This window comes from Cydia amplana, chromosome 2 (genome assembly GCF_948474715.1).
Source record: "Cydia amplana chromosome 2, ilCydAmpl1.1, whole genome shotgun sequence".
Classification (NCBI taxonomy): Eukaryota; Metazoa; Arthropoda; class Insecta; order Lepidoptera; family Tortricidae; genus Cydia; species Cydia amplana.
In genome coordinates this window covers 22,815,815-22,840,412 of record NC_086070.1, presented here as the reverse complement: position 1 = coordinate 22,840,412, position 24,598 = coordinate 22,815,815, and the positions used below count along the sequence as shown (strand labels likewise).

General features: G+C 37.4%; 2 protein-coding genes across 2 annotated transcripts; one reads left to right on the top strand and one right to left on the bottom strand.

Annotated features, from left to right (window-relative positions):
* Positions 1 to 9,427: 9,427 nt before the first annotated feature.
* Positions 9,428 to 11,174, bottom strand: LOC134660276 (uncharacterized). The gene is made up of 2 exons (XM_063516023.1): positions 11,062 to 11,174; positions 9,428 to 10,980 (listed from the first exon to the last, which is right to left on the bottom strand). The coding sequence occupies exon 2, from the start codon at positions 10,964 to 10,966 to the stop codon at positions 9,452 to 9,454; it is 1,515 nt and encodes a 504-aa protein (XP_063372093.1). The 5' UTR covers positions 10,967 to 10,980; positions 11,062 to 11,174; the 3' UTR covers positions 9,428 to 9,451.
* A 421-nt stretch (positions 11,175 to 11,595) lies between these two features.
* Positions 11,596 to 21,132, top strand: LOC134660265 (NSFL1 cofactor p47). The gene is made up of 8 exons (XM_063516012.1): positions 11,596 to 11,792; positions 11,908 to 12,121; positions 13,231 to 13,336; positions 13,705 to 13,790; positions 14,373 to 14,547; positions 17,433 to 17,555; positions 20,026 to 20,146; positions 20,916 to 21,132. The coding sequence occupies exons 1-8, from the start codon at positions 11,688 to 11,690 to the stop codon at positions 21,126 to 21,128; spliced, it is 1,143 nt and encodes a 380-aa protein (XP_063372082.1). The 5' UTR covers positions 11,596 to 11,687; the 3' UTR covers positions 21,129 to 21,132.
* Positions 21,133 to 24,598: the final 3,466 nt, after the last annotated feature.

Here is a 24,598-nt window from a genome sequence, read left to right as displayed (position 1 = left end):
CCGAACGGTTCGGAGACTCGAGACATAATTCGTTGCCATAAAATAATTTATGAATATTTATAAAGGTGTAATCTAGATCTCTAAAGGCACTGCCGCGTACTTTATTTTAACACTTATTTTATATATTTATTTACTGTACCTCGGTAAGTTATGGACACCCGACTCTTTAATGTATGCCAAACGACATACGCACCTGTACTTACATTAAATCTAAACAACACAATCCTACTTTCAGCATATACTTTTTACCCACTAAAAAGCTGAAGGAAAGCAAGTAAAATCAATACGTGTAAGTGTAACTGGGATTTATACATATAGGGGCCTATTTACACATTAATTAGCGTTTTTAGGGTTCCGTACCTCAAAAGGAAACCCCCCTTTATTTCCGAAACTACTGAGTATAAAAGTTTGAAAAAAATCACAAATGACAGGAAAACCTATTATAAATGTGCAGTCAAGCGTGAGTCGGAATTAATTACTTAATTTTTGATTCGACCCTATGGGTTTTTAAAGACATTTCATTCACGCTATACATACGGTATACACGTTATACATACATAAAAAATACATTGTTAAAAATTGGGTAATGTTAGGAACCCTTGGAACGCGAGTCTGACTCGCACTTGACCGGTTTTTTGAAAGTGCATACATTTGCAACTAAACGCAAATGTATGAACTCGCAATAAACACTAATCAATGTGTAAACAGGCCCAGATGTGAAAAGCTGCCTCACTTACCCGGAAAACAAAATTGTGACTTACGTGTGTCACAATGTATTATTATACATTCCCCCATTATGATTGTAAAATTGTTTTAATGAACTTAATGTTACGCTTTAAACTATTTTTGTATTGTATATAAGTAAATTTTAATCACCGTTACGTACTTATCAGGGGCCATCGTAATTGTTTTATTTAAAAAAAATATCAAATCACTCACAAAGTACAAACTTAAAATTGAACATTCCAGAAAGTGATCTCTATTTTATTACTTCATATTAATCTAATTTTTTTATTTTAAAGGCAGCTCTCATGAAATATATAATTTTAATTATAAGACACGAGCTTCACCCCTACATTAGAAAGCAGTTATTTGCCATAAGTCAATCTAATATCAATTTATGACATTACAATAGGAGTCATTATACAATAGCGAGGCGGGCGATTATATTTAAGATATCAAAAACCTATGCTAGTAGCCAAATGACTACGAATACGGTCTATAGTGAGTATAAAGTTGTTACACTAGATGTTTTGGAAACTTGAAATCTTGTTGTTGACATATACAATTAAACATTCGACTTAGAATAGAGGTTTGAGAGTTACGACATCTCAGTCGGGACGCCACTTGGTACATGGTGACATTGCTGTGTCGAATAGTGCCCAAAATTAGGCCGCTATTTAACCTCCTAAGGCCCAGCCGTAGAAGAAACAAATCCAAATTTTGCCTGTGAAATTTGAACCTACAAGGTAGGAAATAGAGTCGATTTTGGTTTGAGTGAATACTAAACGAAACAAAACAAATGCAACTCTATTCCGATTGAAAATTATTTTTTCATCGAACTTAATAAGTAGGTCAAAGGTCAAATAATTTAATTGTAGTACCATTTTGTACTTTTTAACAGTGACAATCAATATGAAAGTCGCTATGGGACCTCATGCTATCGTCACTGTGACAAGGTAGTATTAGGTACGAAATGGTACTGAAATTAAATTCCTTGACCATACGACCTTGACGTTTTTGAAACAGAATAGACAATTTTAATTTAGATCCTTAGGAATACATCATGTACTGCATTGTAACAACTACAACATACGTTTGTTTAACTTACATGCGTATAGAATTTTACATAGGTACTTTAACTAAAAACGTGCCTAAAATGTAAGATTATTTGTTGATGATTATTGGCTTTTAGAAATCTCCTTGTACCAAAAATGGCGTCTCGATGAAAACTATGTTATAGCGTAAACTGTTGTTATGACACATTTTTATAAGATTCCTGACTAACACTTGTTACTCGGCATAGCGTGTTGTAGTTATAAATATGTATAGTCTTCAAACCTACCACAGAGAGGTTTAAAACTGTTCTAACTTTTAATATAACTGAAGGAAAAATATAACTATGAATGTGTTAAAAAAAATCGATTTGTCCCAATAGTGATACGGATTTTTACATCTGTATTTGTTTTGCCACTTGCAATGTTTCGCTTTCGATACACAAGTGTTAAAAAACTACAATCCGATCACTGTTCGGACAAAAATCTTCAGCAACACTTTAATTGTTAAAATTTTACGTACCAGTTAATAAAAACACTTTTTTACTAAATAGCACGCTGTTTTAAAAACTACTTATATTTTTAAATTGTTGACATACTGTTTTAAACTTTACACTTTTCGGAATAAGGTTGCTTATTACTGTATACTGTCGGTGTACATAGCATGTTGAACGTTTATATAATAAAGTGTTATAGTCTCCATTGTCAAATGTACTCTATATCTGTGAGAATACGGTTCGTAATTGTATGGTTGGACGAGTGATAAATATAGTATAACTGCCGTGAGTGACACCAGTCGTCATATGATTATCGGTCTTATGTTCTACATACGTGTGTACGCAGCCTTATTTGTTTAGTTACACTATTGATTTCAGAATACCTTAAATGAACTTTTATCTAACTTTTTAAAATTTCTTCAATCAAACGGTATTTTCTTTAAAATCGTTAAATTATCTACTACTTTTATTTTACCCATATCGTATTAGCGCCAATACTTTTTTTATTCAGAAAATAAGTATCTAAGAACATATGCAAAATGTTGTTTACAATTCTAATATATTTCAATTTTTAACTTGTAGATAATTATTATAACAATATGTGTTCTATGTTACTATGGAAAAGTTAGATAATCGCTCTTATAGGTGAAGAAGTGTTTCAAACTAGTCACCACAAGTATTAATGACAGGAAATAGTAGAGTGGGTCTAATGCTAACATGAGGCAGCTCATATACTCATTTAACTTAAGATTCTTATGATACAGACACATAATATAAAACATAAATTTGAATTACTCATTTAAATCATGCATTAGAAAATCAGAAGCTATTTTACAACTTTGTAGCAGTCTATTGCAGACCCACGAAAATATGGAGCATGAATGGAGAAACAACTAGCTACTCGTACATGCCAAAAATTATCACATGCCAAATATTCACGGTCATGTTTCACTGCACTATATTATATTGTCATTTTTACTGACGTTTGGCAGCCACATTCAACTCGTGGCACGGTTACAGCGCTCCCATCGTAAAGTCAGGTGCAGAGAAAAGGTACCACTCTTGCATACAAACTTCTATGCAGGGGTGGTACCTTTTCTCTGCAGCTGACTGTACAATACAATGTAAGGCAATTCAGTACCGAAAACCAGCCAACTATAGTCCAAAATCTCCTAAGTTACAAAACTAACTCTAATATCTTGGTTTAGGTGTGACAATTATATGAATGGGTGGGTCCACACCAAAACAAGCCGCCTCGCGAGGAAATTGCCGCGCGAAGCAGCTCGGTCTGTGTAGATGTGCCTCGGAAGCAAACCCACTCGCGGCCGCAATGCCTCGGGCGAGGCACGTCTTCACTGACGGAGCTGCTTCGCGCGTGGCTCCGATTAATTACTTAGTTCTCAGGCAAAATAGTTTCATAAATGGCGAAAACACCCAGAAAAAAAAACTTATAACTGGTATTTATACTTTCAGTGTTGAACTTGTAGACCGTAGTGGTAGTCTTGGACTATTGTTGTGTGATTTTGCGGTATGTCTAGTTTATACTACGCAATATTGTCGATCTCTTCACATGGTTTTATAGTTAAATGTAATAGGTAACCAAATGGTCCGAAGCGCTGTAATTAGTGCCACCTAAAACTTTCTGCACACTCAAATTGTTTAATGAACTCAACACTATTTTTACATGAACTCGTGAGACTTAATAACTATTTTTTGTGCATTTACTGTAATCCATTTTACTATTTAGTCTTTAGAAATGGTGATATTTAAAACTACTATTTTCTTGTTTAGGATACCTTTTCATACTGTGTATTGTGTATATATATTGACGTTGATGTTGAACATAATGTAAGTGTATCATAAATTATACCGAATGAATGAAATTAGGTATCTATTGTGAATGAGCATTTTAATTGCAATAAAATTTTACATGAATTCATGTTTAAAAGTCTAATAATGTCATGGCAATCTTTGTATTAGTCTATAAATATTAAATAATCGGGTTAAGAAGAATTTGGTTCGTCGGCAGCTAGGCAGGGCTTGGAATATACTTGGTTTTTGTCTGTGGATCCTCTATTGTTATTATATATCGTTGTCCATATCATTTGCTGTACCAATTTATTGACTTATCATTATCAATCTAATCTGATAAGTTCTAGTTCGTACTGTGCGAAAAAGGCGCGAGAAGTCACTTCGCGCGACTTGTTACTTGAACTTAGTCATGCTAACCTAACAGCACTGTATGTGTTTTATGATTTTATTTTAATAATCTTACAAATGTTTTCAATCAACTAACGGTACTTCATGCCGTATGACGGGGGCAATGATTCTAATTATAATTATCGTTGTACCTAATATATAAGTTATCTATAGAAGTTGGTCTCAAGCCCCGCGGCTAGGTGTTTCGACCCGAGAACATCATGACAATAATATATAATGTTCTATTTTTCTGGTCGTTCGAAGCAAGTGCCAGATCATGTAGGATGTTAACTTTAATGAAATATTTTATGCACTTTACGATAATTCTTTTCGGCCATTGTTTCCTTAAATATTTCACAAAATATCATATGCATTCTACCTAGCAATAACATCAACAATATTTCTTGTTCGACATAAATGTTGATATCTAAAGATTAATAAAGCAATGGCCAGATGATGCATTTAATGTTATTGTTCCTTATAGAATGTAAAGTTTTATTCCTTGGGTATTTTTGCTAATATAGATCTAAGCATAATATTGCATTTAACTTATTGAACTCCTCTGAGGGTTGATTGTAATCAGAATAAAAATATTTTCATATTCTCCAATGAAGTGATATTGGATAAATTATTTATTTTACACTTCAATTTAAAAATTCTTATTATGAATTGTATTAAAAATAGTTTAGTTTTCTAAATACATGCATTGCAAAACGCAAAATTCTCAACATACTATACATAGGTACTTTTTATTTATTATGGACAAGTACCAAATTACCATTTGTTATTAAAGGTCCTTAAAGAAAGTCTGGAGAAATACCTGTTATGATTTCGCTCCTTGCAGTCTATGTATTTATTTGTTTAAATATTAATGTATTTAGGGAGCAACTAAAATCTACAGCAAAAATATGTAATATTCACCCGTTACATAATATTATGTGACCTAGTTCTCAGCGGGTATCGTCCGTGCCTTCTAAAGAGTAATGTTGCGTTTCAAGCTACTTATTATACCTACGTTCCTCTATCATTTACTTATTCATAGTGCATTTGTATTAAGAGGAAAGTTAGATTGTTGTGTCACTGACTATTGTCACTGACAATAGTCAGTTACACGCGTAATAAACAATCTAACACTATCAAAATTTTAAATCATTGTAATTGTAATACAAAAACTAAATTGTATAATTTCCACAAGATTCATTGTGTGGTTAAATTGTGAATAAAACTGAAATGCGCATACCATATAAACAGACGTCGCAAAGCACCTGATAATTAATAAGTTACCTTAAAGTTACGGCGAAGAAATGGTTAATACACATTACACCTAGGTAATGTAATCGTTGTTAACTAGTTTCAATTGTTTATGTGCTATGATCTTTGTTTATATCGTCTGAACACTAGTTTTAATGGAGAACCGATATACTTCACGAGGCAATTTCCTCGCGAGGCGGTTTCTTCTGTAAGTATACTACTTTTGTCGGTGGCAGCGTAGTTTTGTTTATCAAATGGACGAAAAGTTGTTTAAATTGCTGTAGTATACTATATCACCTTGTTAAGGATAGTTTTAGCAGGAGCAGCTCTTGGCCGTAGCTGTAACTAAGTTATTTCGTGGCAATATTTAACAATTAAGCTTTAAACAAATTACTTTACTCCTTGGATCCCTCCAGTTTTCGTTGTAATAACGACAATACAGCGATGTATTGCTCAATGTTATGCTCATTTACTTCGTCTAGTATTGATATTAAATTTAATTGTATGTGTATACGTTTCGTTGGTCACTTGCGAGTGATTCTAGTATATTTTGTCAACTTTCTGTGACGATTCGCGGACCACGTCCGCTTTGTATTTAGAATAGATGAATGAATAAACATTTACTTAGAATCATTCCGACTTTTATTTTTCCTACTAATCGAATACCATCCTATATTTTATTCCACTTACCTACAACGGCATATGGTACCTACCCCGAGATAACCGGATATTGTGAATAAATTTACGACTGCTTTATGACAACACATATTTTTTTTATTCCTTTGTCCTCCGCCCCACGTGACAGATGAGAATTATTTTTATCATTTATATGACTGCCACCTTTGGGATGGATCCGCCAAGTATCAGCTAGCCGCCTTAGATTCCATAGACAAGCGCGCTAGGAAGCTTATTGGAGATGCGGGATTGGTTGAGGCTAGACTGCAGAGCCTTGAACACCGTAGAAAGGTAGCTTGTTTATCGGTATTCTACAGGATACATTTCGGGGAGTGTGCGATGGGATTACATAATCTAATCCCCCCATCCCCGTTCTGCCACCGCGGGACTAGACGCGGACTTGCGTTTCACCCCTACGTTGTTGCTCTGCCACTGGTTCGTACCAAACGCTATGCATCCAGCTTTATCATGCGAACGGCTAAGGAGTGGAATTCACTTCCTGCAAATCTATTCCCAATCCACTATAACTTGGATCTTTTTAAATCGAGAGTGAATAGACATCTTTTAGGTAAGCATGTTCCATCCTAGACTGCATCGGCACTTACCATCAGGTGAGATTGTGGTCAAATGCTTACCTATTTCTAATTAAAAAAAAAAAAAAAAATTTCCTCGCGAGGCAGCTGGTTCTATGGGGGCTATTATTTAATTTTCATTAATGAAAAGACATTATTAAACAAAAAAGTTATATATTTAATTACTATAAAAACATAATTTGACTTAATCTCGGCCAGCTGTTCATTCAGGTAGGTTTTTAAAAGAAATAAACAAAACCTGAAAAGGTTCAGGTAACAGGTACCTATTAGGTAGTAACATTTTGACCGAGTGGTTTTGTTTATTTACATTCAATAATAACATACCGAGAAGATAGATATATAATTTTGAAACAATATAATAGGTACCAATTTCTAGGTGTAAGTAGTGCAACTATATATTTTTTATATTTCAAGCAATCAAGCAAACCCTAAGCGGGTTAGCTATTAGGGCAATTTAGCATTTTAAGAGTAGGTACTTTCTACATTTATAGGCAATAACTTCATGTAGAAATAACTTACATTAATTTAGGATAAGGACATACACATAAGAACTTTCCGTCACAAATATCTGTGCGTTTTTTTTTCAAAATCAAATTTTACGATAAACGTAAATACGGTTTTGTAAAGCCAAAGTTTACGGAATATATTGTAGCTGAAAGTACACTCAGCTGCAAAAATGCATGGACACTTTATGATTACCTACCTACCTACATTCATGAAGTGTCCAAGTTTAAGCACTTTTGCAGCTTACATTTAGAGGCAATCGTATTTCCTGTTTGATCTATCATAGTGTGTTGTTAGTTATCACATTATAATTATAGTAAAAATCTTACAAATACTAACATGCAGTCTTATCGTTATCATACTTATAGACTAAGAGCTAGCACCGAAAAACATTAGGTACCCAAAAATTTTTTTTTTTGGGGCAAGCTCTCAGACTATTACAAGCGTCTTAACCACGCGTTATCGGAAAACCATAAGCTTGACATATGTAGTAGGTACCTAGAGGTAAAGTGTCATTCAATAGAACTTGCTAACTATGTAAACAAACCGCCATACTAAAATTGACACTGAATGTCAATTTACTTAGTAACTTTTGTTTAGATAGTTAGCAAGTTCTATTGAATGACACTTTAGTGGAAACTTAACGGATAATTCGCTTGCTGCTTGCTCATAATCCTCCTAGGATTTAAAAACAGATAACTTAGATCACTATTTAACTATCCTGTCTATCGGCAGTTTAATATTGTAAAAGTTATGGTTATATAATTTCAAGCATTATTTTCTAAGAAGGTAAGGTAATGCACACTGCTGTAATCAAAGTGTTCAAATATATCTTAACACCTTTTTGAAGAGTATTTATACTCAAAATTATGCTGAGGGTGTGTTCAGTTTCAGATGTTAGACTTGAGCATTTCATGATATGGCAATCATTTCATGAAAAAGTTAAACCTAACTTAACCATATCATGAAGTGATCAATTATAAAATGGAATTTTACGAAATGATCAATAATATATCTATGATTGGGGCACGACTAGGGTTTGCACGACGGATCCGAAATGTATGGGAAGATCCGAGGATCCGGATCCAGATCCGGATAATTTCATACATTCTGGATACGGATTGCAAACCCTAGGCACGACAGACATTGGTGAATAACTAATAGGCCACCTATAAGCTCAAATAAAGGTCCAATCAAATAACAACTATCAGTACAAAATGCAACTCTGTTGCTAACTACACAAGGTTGGAATTGCTTTGACGTCACTACAGGGAAATACTGGGAAGGTACTTAACTATTTCATGGCACTTGTGATTTAAGGCATACCTATTGCGGTTAGTGGTCTGCCTTCCCCAGGCATTATGCATTCACGATGTTAGCTTAAGGCGTAATGTAATGATCTAATTAATTGTCGCAATTGTTTTTTAGGTCCCAGCACAGTTCTGAATGTATAGCAATTTTAAAATATAGATATGAATTAAGGGTGTAAGATATCTATACACTACACTAAAAATGTGTATTAACCACCTTAATATTTGGGCAATAAAGTTGAAAGATGTGTATTTCTTGACAAACCTGTAGAATTGCAGATATACTTTATAAACGTGCTGGTACCCATTGAGTTCTTTATGTATGCATAAATCATCCTAATTTTTGACAAAACTTTTGAGCCGCTTAATATCCAAAATTTCATTTGTAATTGAGTTGTTTATGTTTTTTAGTCACTGCTGATTCAACACGTAACTCAAAAATTGTGTCAACTGAGTTGAACATCAGTCCATAATAATCAACAACATTATCAACATTCTCTCATTCATTATCTTATTCTCATCTATATTGCTGTTCAATAAATGCCTATTTAACTTATCTTGTTTTTTAAGTGCATACAGGCATCCCATCTTAAATAAGCTTACTTAGATATTATTTCCCAATACAAAACATTTGTTAAACAATTTTTTTACAGCATATCCCTAACATTCTCATTAGACATTTTCTCCCAAATTTGCCCTGATCTGTAGAGCCTGTAAATCTTGTTGTTTACCAAACTCGGTCCAAACTTCATCATGGCTGCTTCATACTTATTACGGAACACTTCCATCTGCGTCTCGTTGAATCCTACACCTCTCGGATGGTAGCTGTTTGGGTCCCTGCATTCCGTATATTTGTGTACAGCTAGCAAATTGGCAGGTATAGCTTGCCCGCTGGTAGTGGTAGCATTGAAAATGTCCTCAAAAGTGGTCATGGAGTCCAAATTTCTAATATACACTGGCCGCTTCTTCTCCTGTGGTAGCTGGTAATAGTGCGTCTTTTTCATAATGTCTGGATAACCAATTTCTGAGTTGTCATCATCATTCTGATTTAAGCAGAATAATAAAGGCTCCACTGTTATTGATTTCTGTTTGTATGTAGGGTCGAAATCTGAGATGACAGCTTTTAAACTGTTATGGATGCGGGGAACAAGAAATTCATCCCAGGAGATAACAATAGCATGACTTGCTTTGTTTGTGTCTTCCTTGTCTAACTTAAAGTGACGAAAGAGACAATCCAGCTCTATAGCCTGCTTGACTATGTCATAACTTTTGGCAAAGTTGAAAGGGAAATTTAAGGGGAAGAACTGTATGTCCCACTGTGTAATATCACTTGGTACCAAATTCAGTCTTTTAACAATGTCTTCAGAGATAAGACTGTCATAAATGGTGAACGAGTTGACACCCATCATGTGGTGAAAGACTAAGGACTCTATGAGGGAGTCTCTGGAGACTATTGGCACTTGGTTAGGGATGATGCACATAGCCGGCACAACATTGTTTACAAATTTAATGTTGTTTGTATACCTCATGGGTCTTGATTTCCGTTTTGTAGTTACGTCAATCAGTCTATTTATCGGGGCATGAATGGGACTTATTTTATAGTCATTGGCATAGAAGCTTATGCCTTTTAATTTACCTAAGTTTTGGCTTAATGAGCACTGAAATACGAATAATCTGAAGCCATTGATAGGCTGAGAGATTGTTTTGAAAGTGAATGTGCCTACTTTATGTTTGGAACTGTTCTCTAGCCAGATGTTACAGCGGAAATTGGGGCGCGCATTCGCTCGCCCGATGACGATAGTGTCTATGTTGTGTGCGTGAGGCGTGAGCTTCTCGTACTTCTGATACGAGCGCAAAAATGACGAGTACGCGTAGAAATTATCGTCAATCTGTTGGAACAGCGGTGGAGTTTCCCTCACCTCCATCGACGAGTTCCGCATTATCTCCGTGAGCATCGTAGCATTGAAGCCAGGACCGCAAAACTCGATCTCGGACAAACCGGGCTTCCCGAAGAAGTTGAGTACTTCGAGGACATATCGCAGTCGGTAGTACTCGTGCCGGTAAATAAGAAGCGTCACGATGCTGACGAAGCACACTATGACGAGAATAAGCTGGTAATATTTCCTCATGATGGATCCTGACGACTGTCGCGGAGTCTTCATTTATTTGGCGACATCTGCAACGATTTAGTAAGTTTCAGACGCACATTGGAGTTGTATAACCGAAAATCGAATATATATTGTAAATATTCACTTACGAATTATTGTATAAATCTTAAAGAAAGAGCACAAGACAGTAAAAGTTTTATTTCTCAGCCTAAGATGAGCAAATTGAGCATTGCAGATTGCATTGCAGCTGCTGAATCTGACATTATGTTGACATTGACATGTCATTTGTTTTTTTCTCATTCAACTAATCCCTAAGACTAACATAACTGAAAGCATACTGCTTTTTACAGGAAAAAATCGCAATATTAATACAAGGACACGCGTGAAATCTAAATATATTAGAAATTATCAAAACAGTGAGCTGTAATTATTACATTTAAGAATGCTGTCTAGCATTAAGGCTTTTTGTTTTTTGGTTCCGCGAAAATCGAAGTTCGCAAATTGCGGGCATTTTTCTCCGTCACTCTTATTATGTAGTCATTGGAGTAAAAGAGAAAGATCTCCGCATTCCGCAATTTGCGAATTTCGGTTTTTGCCTTGTTTTTGCGGTAGCCCCTCTGACTCTATGTACGCTTAAAACTTCCTTTGCCTTGTCTGTGGCCTTTTTTTCCTCCTCTAAATGAAATGTCAAAAATTCTGAACCGTCATCCATTGCAACGAGTCGGTATTTTTGTGTTTAATTTCATTAAGACAATAAACTACAATAATCGTTAGCATGTCGGCTAATAAGGAGGACACATTACGACAGTTTTGTGACGTGACCGGTGCCGACGAAACTCGCAGTCGTTTCTTTTTGGAATCCTCGAATTGGCAGCTTGACGTGAGTTGGTTAAATTTTTGTTTGTTGATTTTGATGAGTTTGTATTGTAAAATTTTAGTATATGATACCTGTTTTCACTTGCTTAAGTATTATTGTGTTTATTCTGGTATTTCAGGTAGCGTTATCTAGTTTCTATGAGCACGGAGGTAGTGTAGACGAGGCGCCTATACCTACGGTTGCTCCGGCGTCGTTGCCGACGCTGTCGGACAGTGACATGGAGTCCCCGCCGGCGTCGCCGGTGCGACAGAAGAAGGAGAAAAAGAAGCCCACTGGAAACTTCGCGACGTTAGGATCGCTCCAGCAGGAGAGCTCCAGTGATGAAGATGAAGGTGGGTTGTCTATTATTTCTGATTGGAAGGGCACAGAAAAATAGCGCCTAAAAACAGTATATCGTAGAGAATACCAATGTGATTAATAGCATTAAGATCATTTGGTACTGATTTCACTTAAAAAAATCAGTGTATGAGTCAGCTCTTTAAACAGAATCTTTTGGCATCAGTGCAAGCAGTTTGGGAAACAGAAAAAGACTATGATGTATGTTGTGACATTGCTTCATGTTCCAAAAAGAATACTTATAATGAAAACATGCCATCAACAAGTAAAAGTATGGATTATCCATCAACTAGCAAAAGTTACTCGGACCGTACAGATGTTGTTAATGAGAGTTTATCTCCTGAAGATGAGATAAAACAATTGAAAGAGAAAATTAGCATATTGACAAATGAGAATCAAGCTCTGAAGGCAGAAATTGCAAGATTGAAAGGAGAAAGTGATAAAGGTGTGTTAAGTGACATGCATTTCTCAAGAACATTCTCAGTTTTGTATGAGAAACATTCTTACTTAAGGACTTTTCTGGGGCCTATTGCATAATAAAATACAAACTAATACAATTAGCAATTTTGTATGTAAAATTACTAATAGTATTAGCTTGTATATTATTATGTAATAGGTCCCTGATAATAAAACTGAGAATGTCCTGAAGAATGGCAAAAACACTTGGTGTGTCAATATACAACATACAGTCTTGATAATTACTAGCTTAACCCCTTGAATGCCACTCCTATCCCTATTAGGCTGTCAATGCACACCTAAAGTCTTTGGCGGTGAAAGGGTTAACACTGCCATAATTTTTTTGCTCTTATTTGTTGCAATAAATTGTGGGTGGGAAAGATTCTTACATGCCTACTGGATACTTGTTGGTTTTAAATTTAGAAACAGACTAATCAATATGTTGATCACAGTGTCAAAATTACTACTCCTTACTATTATTAGCATTGGCAGGGACTAAATACAGATTTTACTGTGTAGGCATAGCAGGGGAGTCCAACCCTTTTGACAGAAGGAGGCCCTCTATGTGGCTGTAGATTGGAGACCTATATAATGGCTTATTGGATATATTTCAGAATAAATTACGTAAATCTATCTCTTATTGTTTCAGGGCAAGCATTCTACGCCGGCGGGTCAGAAAGGTCTGGCCAACAGATCATTGGCCCAGGCAAGAACAGGAAGGACATAGTCACTGAGATGTTCAAAAGTGTGAGAGAGTGAGTATTTGAATTTAAACATGGGGCCTTTTTAACTAGATAAAAACTTGTAACCATATTTTTAGCCCCGTAGGGTTTAAATTTCAAAAACAATCAAATAAAAATAACATAGGGGAAAAGAAGGATACATGGTTCAAATGTCAAGGTTCCATCTTCAAAGGTTTAGGCTGTGTATTGTGTCAGTATCTAAACAGAACTTTTTATATGTGGGTCATACTGAAAGTTTCTGGATTCTGATATATGAGAAAACTTATTTTTTCTAAGTGGCCAGTCCAGGAATTTTCAGTATGACCTAAGTATAAGTATATAATATATGTAGGTTGGCAGGTTCATACTAATCTTGTACTTGTTTGTTTGATCCACACCAGACGTGGGGCCGTGGTATTTGAAGACGAGCCAACGACGGCCAGCCGAGGCCGCGGTGGCGCTTTCAGCGGTACTGGCTACAGACTTGGTAAGAATTCAATTGTTACATTATATTTTTGTAATATGTCTACAAACATTTCATATTCAGTTTAAATTTTTTTTCTTCTTATCTAATTTCCAATAGGTCCTATTAAAAAAGATACAAATGGTTTTAAAACAATAATTTCAAATCTGGCAGACAAGATTTTAGAAAAATATATTTCGATAAAAAAAATCCTTTTGTAAATATTTTTTTTTTTTTTTTTTTTTTTTATTGAAAATTTTACATAAAATACAGCATTTTAGTACCTTAATCTAATGTTTCGCCAAACTGTGAGACAGTTTGTTGGCGGTGCGCTCTAGAGTAATCTTAAGCTAAATTAGGTACACTAATTATTAATAGTAACAAGTTAGCATTAGGAACATAAATTTACTTATATGTATGTATCTTAAATCTATCTTGCGAGACAGCATCACACTCAACTATAACCATGCGTAGATCTTATATCGTAGAGATAAGGTCCACGCACGGCCATCCAATCACATTAAATTGTATTAAGCTTTGTTATTGAATTACTTTATAAATATTATGTATTCCAATTACACTTTACATATGCGAGTGTAATTTTAGGACAGACATCAGACGACCACGAGCCAGTGTCGGCGCCGGGCGCGCAGTCGCAAGGGGAGGACATCCGCGCCGTGCGCCTGCGCCTGTACAGAGAGGGCTTCACCGTGGACGAGGGCCCCGTGCGCTCCTACACCGACCCGGAGCACGCGGAGTTCTTAGACAGCATACGCCGAGGGTGAGGGTTGTACAGTGACACACAGACAGCAGTAGACATCCGCGCCTGTACAGAGAGGGCTTCACCGTGGACGAGGGCCCCGTGCGCTCCTACACCGACCCGGAGCACGCGGAGTTCTTAGACAGCATACGCCGAGGGTGAGGGTTGTACAGTGACACACAGACAGCAGTAGACATCCGCGCCTGTACAGAGAGGGCTTCACCGTGGACGAGGGCCCCGTGCGCTCCTACACCGACCCGGAGCACGCGGAGTTCTTAGACAGCATACGCCGAGGGTGAGGGTTGTACAGTGACACACAGACAGCAGTAGACATCCGCGCCTGTACAGAGAGGGCTTCACCGTGGACGAGGGCCCCGTGCGCTCCTACACCGACCCGGAGCACGCGGAGTTCTTAGACAGCATACGCCGAGGGTGAGGGTTGTACAGTGACACACAGACAGCAGTAGACATCCGCGCCTGTACAGAGAGGGCTTCACCGTGGACGAGGGCCCCGTGCGCTCCTACACCGACCCGGAGCACGCGGAGTTCTTAGACAGCATACGCCGAGGGTGAGGGTTGTACAGTGACACACAGACAGCAGTAGACATCCGCGCCTGTACAGAGAGGGCTTCACCGTGGACGAGGGCCCCGTGCGCTCCTACACCGACCCGGAGCACGGAGGATTGAGAAATCATCCGCCAATGAGGGCTACCGCGTGTAACTTCGCCGCTAGGGGCGCTAGTGGAGATGGAGGTCTTTCAAAATGTCAAATGCATAGAAGTTTTGGGGGTTTCAAGCTTTTTTAAAGCTTTTTTCACTTATTCATAGTTGTGGTAAATCTTTGTCCATCTTTGATTATAATCATGGTAAACAATAGATATAGCTCATTAAATGTGAATGTTTTAAAAAAAAGTGCCAACTTAGATATTATGCAAAATTAAACAGGTTGAATAAAAACCTTTGTGTATATTACTGATTTTATAAAAATAAGCATAGAAGAATTTTGAGATCTGTTTTTCTGTTCTACCATCAACAGTGGCGCCAAATGGTGAGCAAAAAACCGCTAGCCCCAGTGAACGGATATACAAGGAAACCGCCTTTGGGAACATTACCGTTCAAATTCTCGGGCCAAATTAGCACACATACACAATTACGCCTACATTTAAATAAGACGATACGTTTACAGAGCCTGTCTCTATTACACTAACGTACACAGCTAAGTGTAGATGAAATGCATATAATGTCAATAACTACCAATCAGCGACATTAATCCGCTAATAACCTTCTTGCTGTACGTACTGGCCGCTGAGAGTTCGCGGTTCATATTTGATTAGAATATGACTTGGACAGGGATAGGTTTATGCCATACATTGAAGAACCAGTCAAATAATTCACGTATAATAATTTAATGCAGATTAAAAGATAACTAGTTAAAATGTTGTTATGAAATGACAGACTAACTCAACATAAGTAAATATTCATTGTTGTATAAATGTATTCCGCTAGGTATAATAAGTATTTTTTTATAGCTAGGTATAATATGGCAGTGCGAAGTCACGGTCTGTCCGTTTTTCTAAGATCAAGCACGCCATAATAAATAATAGTTTATAAATGTATGGCGAACTTGATCTTAGAAATCGGACCGGCTATACAGCCTGCAAAATTTATATGGGTACACGAATCGGGTCAAAAATATTTGAACAGGCGGAGTCACAATAAATCCCCACTTTCAGTTCCAATGGAAATATTTTATATGTATATAGCCGGTTAAGCAAGTTTGTCAGTAGAAAAAGGCGCGAAATTAAAATTTTATATGGGACCATAACCGTTCGCGCGCTTACATTTTCTAAATTTTCTGCTCTTTTCTACTGACTGAAATGGCTTGAGAGAGCATATATGTGACAGTAGAGGGTGGATTGAAATGATCAACATAACGTGTGTATTTGTTAAATTAATTCAGTGAAAACGTGATAGAAAAAATGTATCTACATATAGGAGACCGGGTATAATTATCTCACGGGTTATCTCATGAATAGAACATATTCTAGATATCTTGCCAGGCATCCACTCAATTTCATGTCTCTCTAATTGGACAGCTTTTTTCCATAGTTCTCTGCGAATAGCATCTTGTGGGAATCTGAATAGAAAGTAATGTAAAATGACAATACCAAATTTGATTATTAATTTGAAATAACTAGGTAGTTTTTTTATAGCTCCATCCCATGAAATAAAAAAGGAAAATACAAATCTGTAAGAAGGAATTTATTACTACATTTATATTTAGGTATATAGAAAATACCTAAATCAAACACAAGTTAATAAAATAGTCTACTTCATTTGGCATAATACCATCCCTATTATCCTCGCAATTTAAAATGTCGTATGTTGTTAAGAAAGTCGTATGCAGTTGTTACGTTTTAGCTTAGCACGGTAGTATTGAAAAAATGTCGTCATGTTTATTCCAAATTTTACTGAAGTTATCTGTTTACTACACGTGAAAAGTGATTCCACTGTCCTTGGTATGAACTAAAATAACTTCTGCACCACTTCACGACCCATGAAGACATTCTTAATTACAAAAAGACGTTGTTTTTATAAACCAATTTAGCCATCCGTCACTGACTGTCATCTCGGTCGAACTGAAGTTGCCAATCGAACAGTTCGTAAGTACCGCCTACAATCGAATACTTTACGTTGGGTCATAATTGAGCGGACAGAATACTTCCATGGTAAATATTCGTTCACTGGCTAGCCCTCATTCCCATGACACATTAGAGTTTGGCAGAATTTTATTTCCTAGATTCAAACCGAAAGCTCGCCGATATAATCTTTAAAAAATTGTTTAGGAAATTATCATCACCAAGGTTACTGGAAATAATTTGAATGATGGATGGACGTGGTTGCAGGGAAATTCCGGCGAGCCTGGGTGGCGCTGGCGCGGTGCGCGTGTCGCTGGAGGACCGGCGGCACGAGCCCGCGCCCGCGGCCAAGTCGCACGCCTTCGCCGGCAAGGGCCAGATGCTCGGCAGGTATGTTAACAATGTGACTTGAACCATAGAGAAAAAAATACATAGAGTGCTCACTCCATACCAGGGATCGGATACCGGTATTTTTTGTATGGGAACGGAAACGGTATTTTTTCGTTCTTTGCTAATTACTTCATTTCTAATTGGGCAATCTAATAATACGAAGTCGTAACCTAAAAACACAACTGAGTGCTACATTTCGAGTATAAAATAATTCGAAAAATATGGTTATTTCTATGTTTTTGCAAAAAACCGGTTCCGATCCCTGCTCCATACATCAGTTCAGACTATTAATTTCAGTGTCTACATCTAGCATCGAGTAGCGGAACTATCAGTACTGCTACTTGACAATAGATGTAGCACCGACCGGAAAGTCTTATCTCAACAGCGTAAGACTTTCCGGTCGGTGGCGACATCTATTGTCAAGTAGCAGTACTGATAGTTCCGCTACTCGATGCTAGATGCTAATAGTCTTTTTGGTACTAACTGATGTATGGAGTGAGCACTCTATGTATTTCTTTCTCTATGCTAGAACAGAGATTTGCTTATACATACATACATCCTCAATCACTTAACTCTTCCAAGTTAAACCTCATGTTTAATCTTAACCCTTAAAGGCATGATTTTTTCTTTTTGCCCGAAATTAATATATGTATCACATATTATCTATTTTCACTGCGAAATCAGTGTTAAAAGTTGCATAGGCTAAATCATATTTTTGGAAATATATAGCTATATTAGTAAAGGGTATAGGAAAAATCTTAACTGCCATCAGAAAGGTACACTATTTATGATGTTCTTATGATAAAGTTTGTAAATATAAAATAATTACAAACCCCGAAAAATCTGCCCAAAATAATATGCTTAAAAATCATCAACTTCCAGGTTTTTCCAAGTTTTCTGATATTTCGTGTATAAACAAATGTAATTTTTATAAATTAAAATACTGCGTAAATTTATGTAATAATTCGGAAAATTGATTAGTTTTACTATTGAAATAATACACAGGAACAAATAGAATTTGTTTAACCCTTAATCTGTGAGCTGTCTTATGCTTTGTAGATATTTGGCAATACTATGCATTTAAGGGTTAAAATCGATTTTATGTTGTTGTGTAATAAATATACCCCTGGGTTTTGGGTGCGGGAATGATATTTATAAATTAAAGCCTAAACTACTTTGCTAATCCGCGAAAAGATAACGTGCTAGTCAATTAGTGCTATTTAACCCGTTATATGTGACGTCCCACGGATAAAGGTACCTTATGGCCGTTGGCGCTTACACTATTATTAACGCCGCCCCGCCGCCGCGCGCTATTATTATTGCGGCGCTATGCGACGTAAGCGCCAACTGCCATAAGGTACCTTTTGCCGTGGAACGTCACATATACTTCAAAAATCCAATTTTACATAATTCTTGTAAAGCAATATGATGCTTAAAAAATTAACCGAAGGGCGATTCCGGTGGTTCGGACACGTCATGCGCCGAGAACCCGAACATATGACACGTAAGGTGCTAGATATGTTCCCCACACAATCACGACGAGGAAGACCCCGACTGACATGGCTGGCAACAGTCAAGAGGGATGGAAGAAGCCCAAATCACATCTGCGGGCTCAGCACGGTTCCATTTTTATCGACTATCACTATGCCCGTCACTTTCGCACTTACATACTTGTTAGAACGTGACAGACATGGAGATAAACGATAAAAATGCGACCGTGCTACTAGGGCTGAGACGGCCCAGGACCGTGAAGCCTGGCGAAACATAATTAGGAGAGCCGACCCCAAATAATGGGAAAAGGACAAGGAAAAGAAGAAGAAAAAGATGCTTAAATAAAAACCGGCCAAGTGTGAGTCGGACTCGCGCACGGAGGATTCCGCACCATCAACAAAAAATAGAGCAAAACAAGCAAAAAAAACGGTCACCCATCCAAGTCCTGACCCCGCCCGACGTTGCTTAACTTCGGTCAAAAATCACGTTTGTTGTATGGGAGCCGCACTTAAATCTTTATTTTATTCTGTTTTTAGTATTTGTTGTTATAGCGGCAACAGAAATACATCATCTGTGAAAATTTCAACTGTCTAGCTAGCACGGTTCGTGAGATACAGCCTGGTGACAGACGGACGGACGGACGGACGGACAGCGGAGTCTTAGTAATAGGGTCCCGTTTTTACCCTTTGGGTACGGAACCCTAAAAAAGGTTAGGTTTACCATCAAGTAAAATCAAGTAAATAATAATTATTGTTTTTCAATTATCGTATTATAATAATGCATGTTTGTCGAAGCAAACATTAAATATTGTAAAATTTAAAATCTTTATCTACGCAATTTATAAATAATATAAAATTTTATGTACCTATTCATCAAATGTTATGAAAAAATGTTTCTCATATAAGTGAAATGTAAATTTCTTTTTGAGAAAATAAAAAAATTCTTTAACCCGAAGTATATAAAAACGTTTGTGCTTCAGTCCGACGCCACCAGTGGTGGGCGCGCCGGCGGCGGCGGGCACGCCGGACCGCGACGCCAACACGCGCGCCGCGCAGGCCGCCGTGCAGCTCGACGACACGCAGCCCGCCACCTCCATACAGGTATACATGACTATACAGTCCCAGGATATAGGGGTTACATCTCTATGGTAACACGACAAAAATCTACTCGGCGACCCGGAGTAAACCATTGAACATACTTTTTTCTCGAAACCTGTCAGAAGTGGTGCTTAATTGTTTCAAGGTGGTTAATCGAGTAATAAGTTAAGGCATCATAGTATTTATGATGCCTTTACTGCATGTAATAAAAAATATTTGTTTAAATTTGAACTTTAATAGCCGTCAATAGGGTTGAATATCATATCATATGGCATTGTATGCGTAAATTGAAAAGCTCCAACTCATTTCCAAATATTTTACGAATGGACGTCGTGTTGGGATTATTATATCTTGAGGTTAGAAATTATGTAAGTTGGGTAACAATGAAACAATATTATGGTACCGTCGAGCTGATCTGATGATGCCGACGATGGACACAAGAGGTAGCCGTAGGAACTCTGTGATAAAACAAGGCAACCTAATTATGTTGGTATCATCTTGGGTCGTCCCATTCGTTTTTCGTCAAGTTCTTAAATTAGTCCTATTCTGCTTTCGTCACTCATTCTACATTCGTCACAATCGTCGGTGGCTTTCAATGTAGAATGAGTGACGAAAGCAGAATAGGACTAATTTAAGAACTTGACGAAAAACTAATGGGACCACCCAAGATGATACCATTATGTTTGGGTTTGTTAGAATTATCTCGATGTGTGTTGAAAGAAAAGTACAGTTAGCGAGAAAAACCTGTATCTGACATGAAGATTATTTCCAGTTCCGGCTAGCGGACGGCACCCGCGTGGCGGGCCGGTTCAACCTGTCGCACACGGTGGCGGAGCTGCGGCAGTTCGTGTCGCGCGCCGAGCCCGCCTACCGGGCGCGGCCGTTCCTGCTGCTCACCTCCTACCCGCCCGCCGAGCTGGCCGACGCCGCCACCGTGCAGCAGGCCAACCTCGCCAACAGCACGCTGCTGCAGCGGCTCAAGTAAACACTTCATCAACGGCTGCTAACTTACACTTATACAGTGTGTAAGTCAAATACGGGCAATAAATTAAACCAGATATAGAATTTACCCGTCTTATCATTAATTAAGATGTTTTTTTAAGTCACACTTAATTATGACCCCGTGATTAATTTTTTCCACATGTACCGAGCAGCAATGTACTGTAAACATTAAGAAACAGAAGATGATAATGACATTACGAGATACGAGCTTTTCATAGTAACTGCCAACAACCGTTGACAGTTACTTTAAAAAGCTCGTATCCCGTAACGTGTGTGGTGTATTACATTGCGGGCCGAATTATTTTGTATGGTTAAAATTTTCAATGCATTTCTAAGTAAAATCTATCTCAATATACTTTTTATTACGTCCTATGCTAACCACCGTTTAAATATTCGCCCGTATTGGATTTACACACTGTATATACCGGGATGTGAACCGTGACAGGCGTGGCTCACTCCGCGATTTCGTCGCGTCGCTATAAGTACATGCGGCCAACACCAATTTTGGTGTCTAGCCATAGTAGTTGCCGCGCACCGCTACGGAACGGACGCCTGCTCGCGCTTGCGCCACCTAGCGGTCATATATGTCGTAATAGACACATTTTGTTAGAGAGTGAACCATATGTACCTAGTACTATTATTTAGTCTGTGACCGTGATTACCTTTAGTATTGTTTTCGAGCTCCCGATATTTCGACGCAGTTACATGCATCTTGTTCACGGGTAACTGCGGGTGGGTGTCAAAGTTGTGTAGACCGCGCTCGGTCTACCCTCATTTAACGTTGAAAGCGAACGCAGCGCTACCACCAGACGCGTCCACACTCGTTGGTTCGTTCGCGTTCACACTTGTTGGTCTATGCAAGCACACTACACTCACAATGTCACTACGCGAGTTTGATTCGGATGTCACTGGTTCACATCCCGGTCTATATAAGTCTAGTGGAACTAACCGTGAATCATTCAAAACTGTGGCTGCTAACCTAATTAGTTGGTGATCGTCGTGTATCCCTATCTGTCGTTATGTCACAGAGAGGGACAAACGATGATCATCAGCTGATTAATTTAGTAGACGTTTATGACTAATAAATTATGAGTAACACCGTTATAATACAGCCACACTATGCTCCTCGCCCTCTTTCCAGGCCGTACCAATCTACAAGGTTTTCTCAAAAAATGCAAATATATTCCAACTGGACAGTTTTGATTTGTAGAAGTCACATTTTCCAAAAGTCCAATCTAATTAGAACCTTAAATCGGATTGTTAAGGTGGAAATTGTATTGGCGCATCGCGTGTGTGGTCGATAAATCGTACTATGCCTGGAAAAGGGTTAACTCCTCGTATGCGGTCTGGGACATTGACATTTATAGTATTTTTTAAACTAGAAGGGTACGCTGACAGGTGTCATCTCCATACAATATATAACCTAAAATACCAAATGTCGAATCATATGTCGAATGATCAAAGATAAAATTGGAACCATGCTGCACCGCAAGGTTATACGTTTTCTTAACAACTTCATAAAAGTTAGGAAAAAGGCTTTTAGGACAAAATGGTTATGTGATAACTATATACATATAGTACTAAATACTACGTACACTTACTCCTTGTGGCTGTGTACTTCGAGGTCTTTTTCTCTTTATTTTGACTGAATGATTGTTTTAAGTAATTCATAATTCTATGAAATATAACAATCCTATTTAGAATTATGGTTTTAGTTAAATAATAGTTTAGAATGCAAATGTATCACCGGCCCGCCACATATTTGTAATCTATCTATGTTATTTTATTAATATTTAATTTTATTAAGATTTATTCGTAATTTAAAAGTTCATAAATTTAATCAATTTTAAAATAGCGGTCGCCAGAAATGTTAACAGATTTACTCCTAACTAATGCATAAATCAAATAATTATTTGTTAACGTTCGTATTCACATTCAAAAGATTTGAAATCGTATAATTCATAACTTAGTACAGATCTGTTTACATCATTGGCGACTTCTATCCACCCAGGTGAATCGCGTTGAAGCGTGTCGCGCCGCCATTTTGTAAGCACGGGATGCACAAGATGGCCGACGCCGTTTTCTTAAACCAAAAGCTGTAACGATATATTTTTATATAGCGTGTAGTATAAAAGTGATTGCTTGAATGACGCCCTACGTATGAAATGTACTAATTGAGGCGCTCATGTAAAGATTTTCTTAATAAATCTTTGTCTAAACACGATTTTCTTTTGACACTTCATACGTTCAAATCAAACCGTGAGTTGTTCTCATCTTCGATCAACACGGGCTTCTGACACGTCGGAAGGGATAGGCCCAAGCGATATCTTGACATTCAAATCATTCTGCCATTTTTCGCGGGGGGGAACGTGCACACAGTCGCACTTATCACACACTTACATACAAAATCCAATCTGTAATGACGACACAAATACATAGAAAATGACACACGTCAAAGACAAATCTTGCAAACCTCGATCTCTTTTTGTGTACGGACGAGTCACAAGTGTGACAACACGCACACTAACACATTTACGTCGAAGAATTTTATTGTATTCTGAGAGATGAGAAGTCGGATTTGTCGCTCGACCGATCCACAATTTGTACTGGACGAGCAAAATCGATAAATCCAGCAATTACACGAGACTAAAATATAATAATTGTGTTTAAATGTAATTAAACGTATGACATGTAAAAAAAATATTACATGTGAAATGGTACCTTCTTTTTGTAAATTTGATGTCCACGACCTCTTTTTACAACATAAAACCGAGCAATTAGGCATTTTTTCTGCTGCTGTATTCACTCGCGCGTCTGGACTCGGTCTAGTTAAAAATCCGAGCGCAACTAGTTTTATTATACCCGCGCTAGATCAGTTGATCTTGTACCTAGGCAGAGGGGAAATAGTGCGAATGCCGCATCCCTTCCGTGTTGATCGAAGGTTCTCATAGCGCCAAACGCGCGTGGACTGACAAAATAACATTTACACTTTTAGATTTCCTTCAAGGTTCTTGTACTAATCACATTGGCGTGTGCGTCACATTTTTAGTTGATAAACAGTTTAAAATGTTAAATAGAAAAAAGTGAAATAATATATATTGCCCTAGAGTAGAGGGAAATAAAACCGAACTTCGCTTTCTTTTAAAATAAAAATGATTGGTTAATTGTAGAGTCTGTTCGGAAAGTGAAGAGTCATGGAATGTATTGGGCCCCATACACAGACTCTAAACTAAAAGAATGCTCAATAAATTACGAATGTACGACAAAATGAGGGCAGCACCAGTCGTGCACATAGCGAATACAATGATCCAATGTTGAGTGAACAAGTGGCTTATTACTTGTTTTGAGCCACTTTTTTGTATTGTAGAGTAGCAATATGCAATGATCTAAACGATTTGTAATATAAGCAATTTATATCAGTGAGCATAATGAGTAAGAAACTATTTTTTCGCA

Bases quoted from the DNA above. Each gene is read 5' to 3' on its own strand.
- LOC134660276 (XM_063516023.1), bottom strand. From the start codon at position 10,966: ATGAAGACTCCGCGACAGTCGTCAGGATCCATCATGAGGAAATATTAC.
- LOC134660265 (XM_063516012.1), top strand. From the start codon at position 11,688: ATGTCGGCTAATAAGGAGGACACATTACGACAGTTTTGTGACGTGACC. The intron at 13,791-14,372 runs GTAAGAATTCAA...GTGTAATTTTAG, and splicing joins CGGTACTGGCTACAGACTTG to GACAGACATCAGACGACCAC. The intron at 17,556-20,025 runs GTATGTTAACAA...TTTGTGCTTCAG, and splicing joins AAGGGCCAGATGCTCGGCAG to TCCGACGCCACCAGTGGTGG.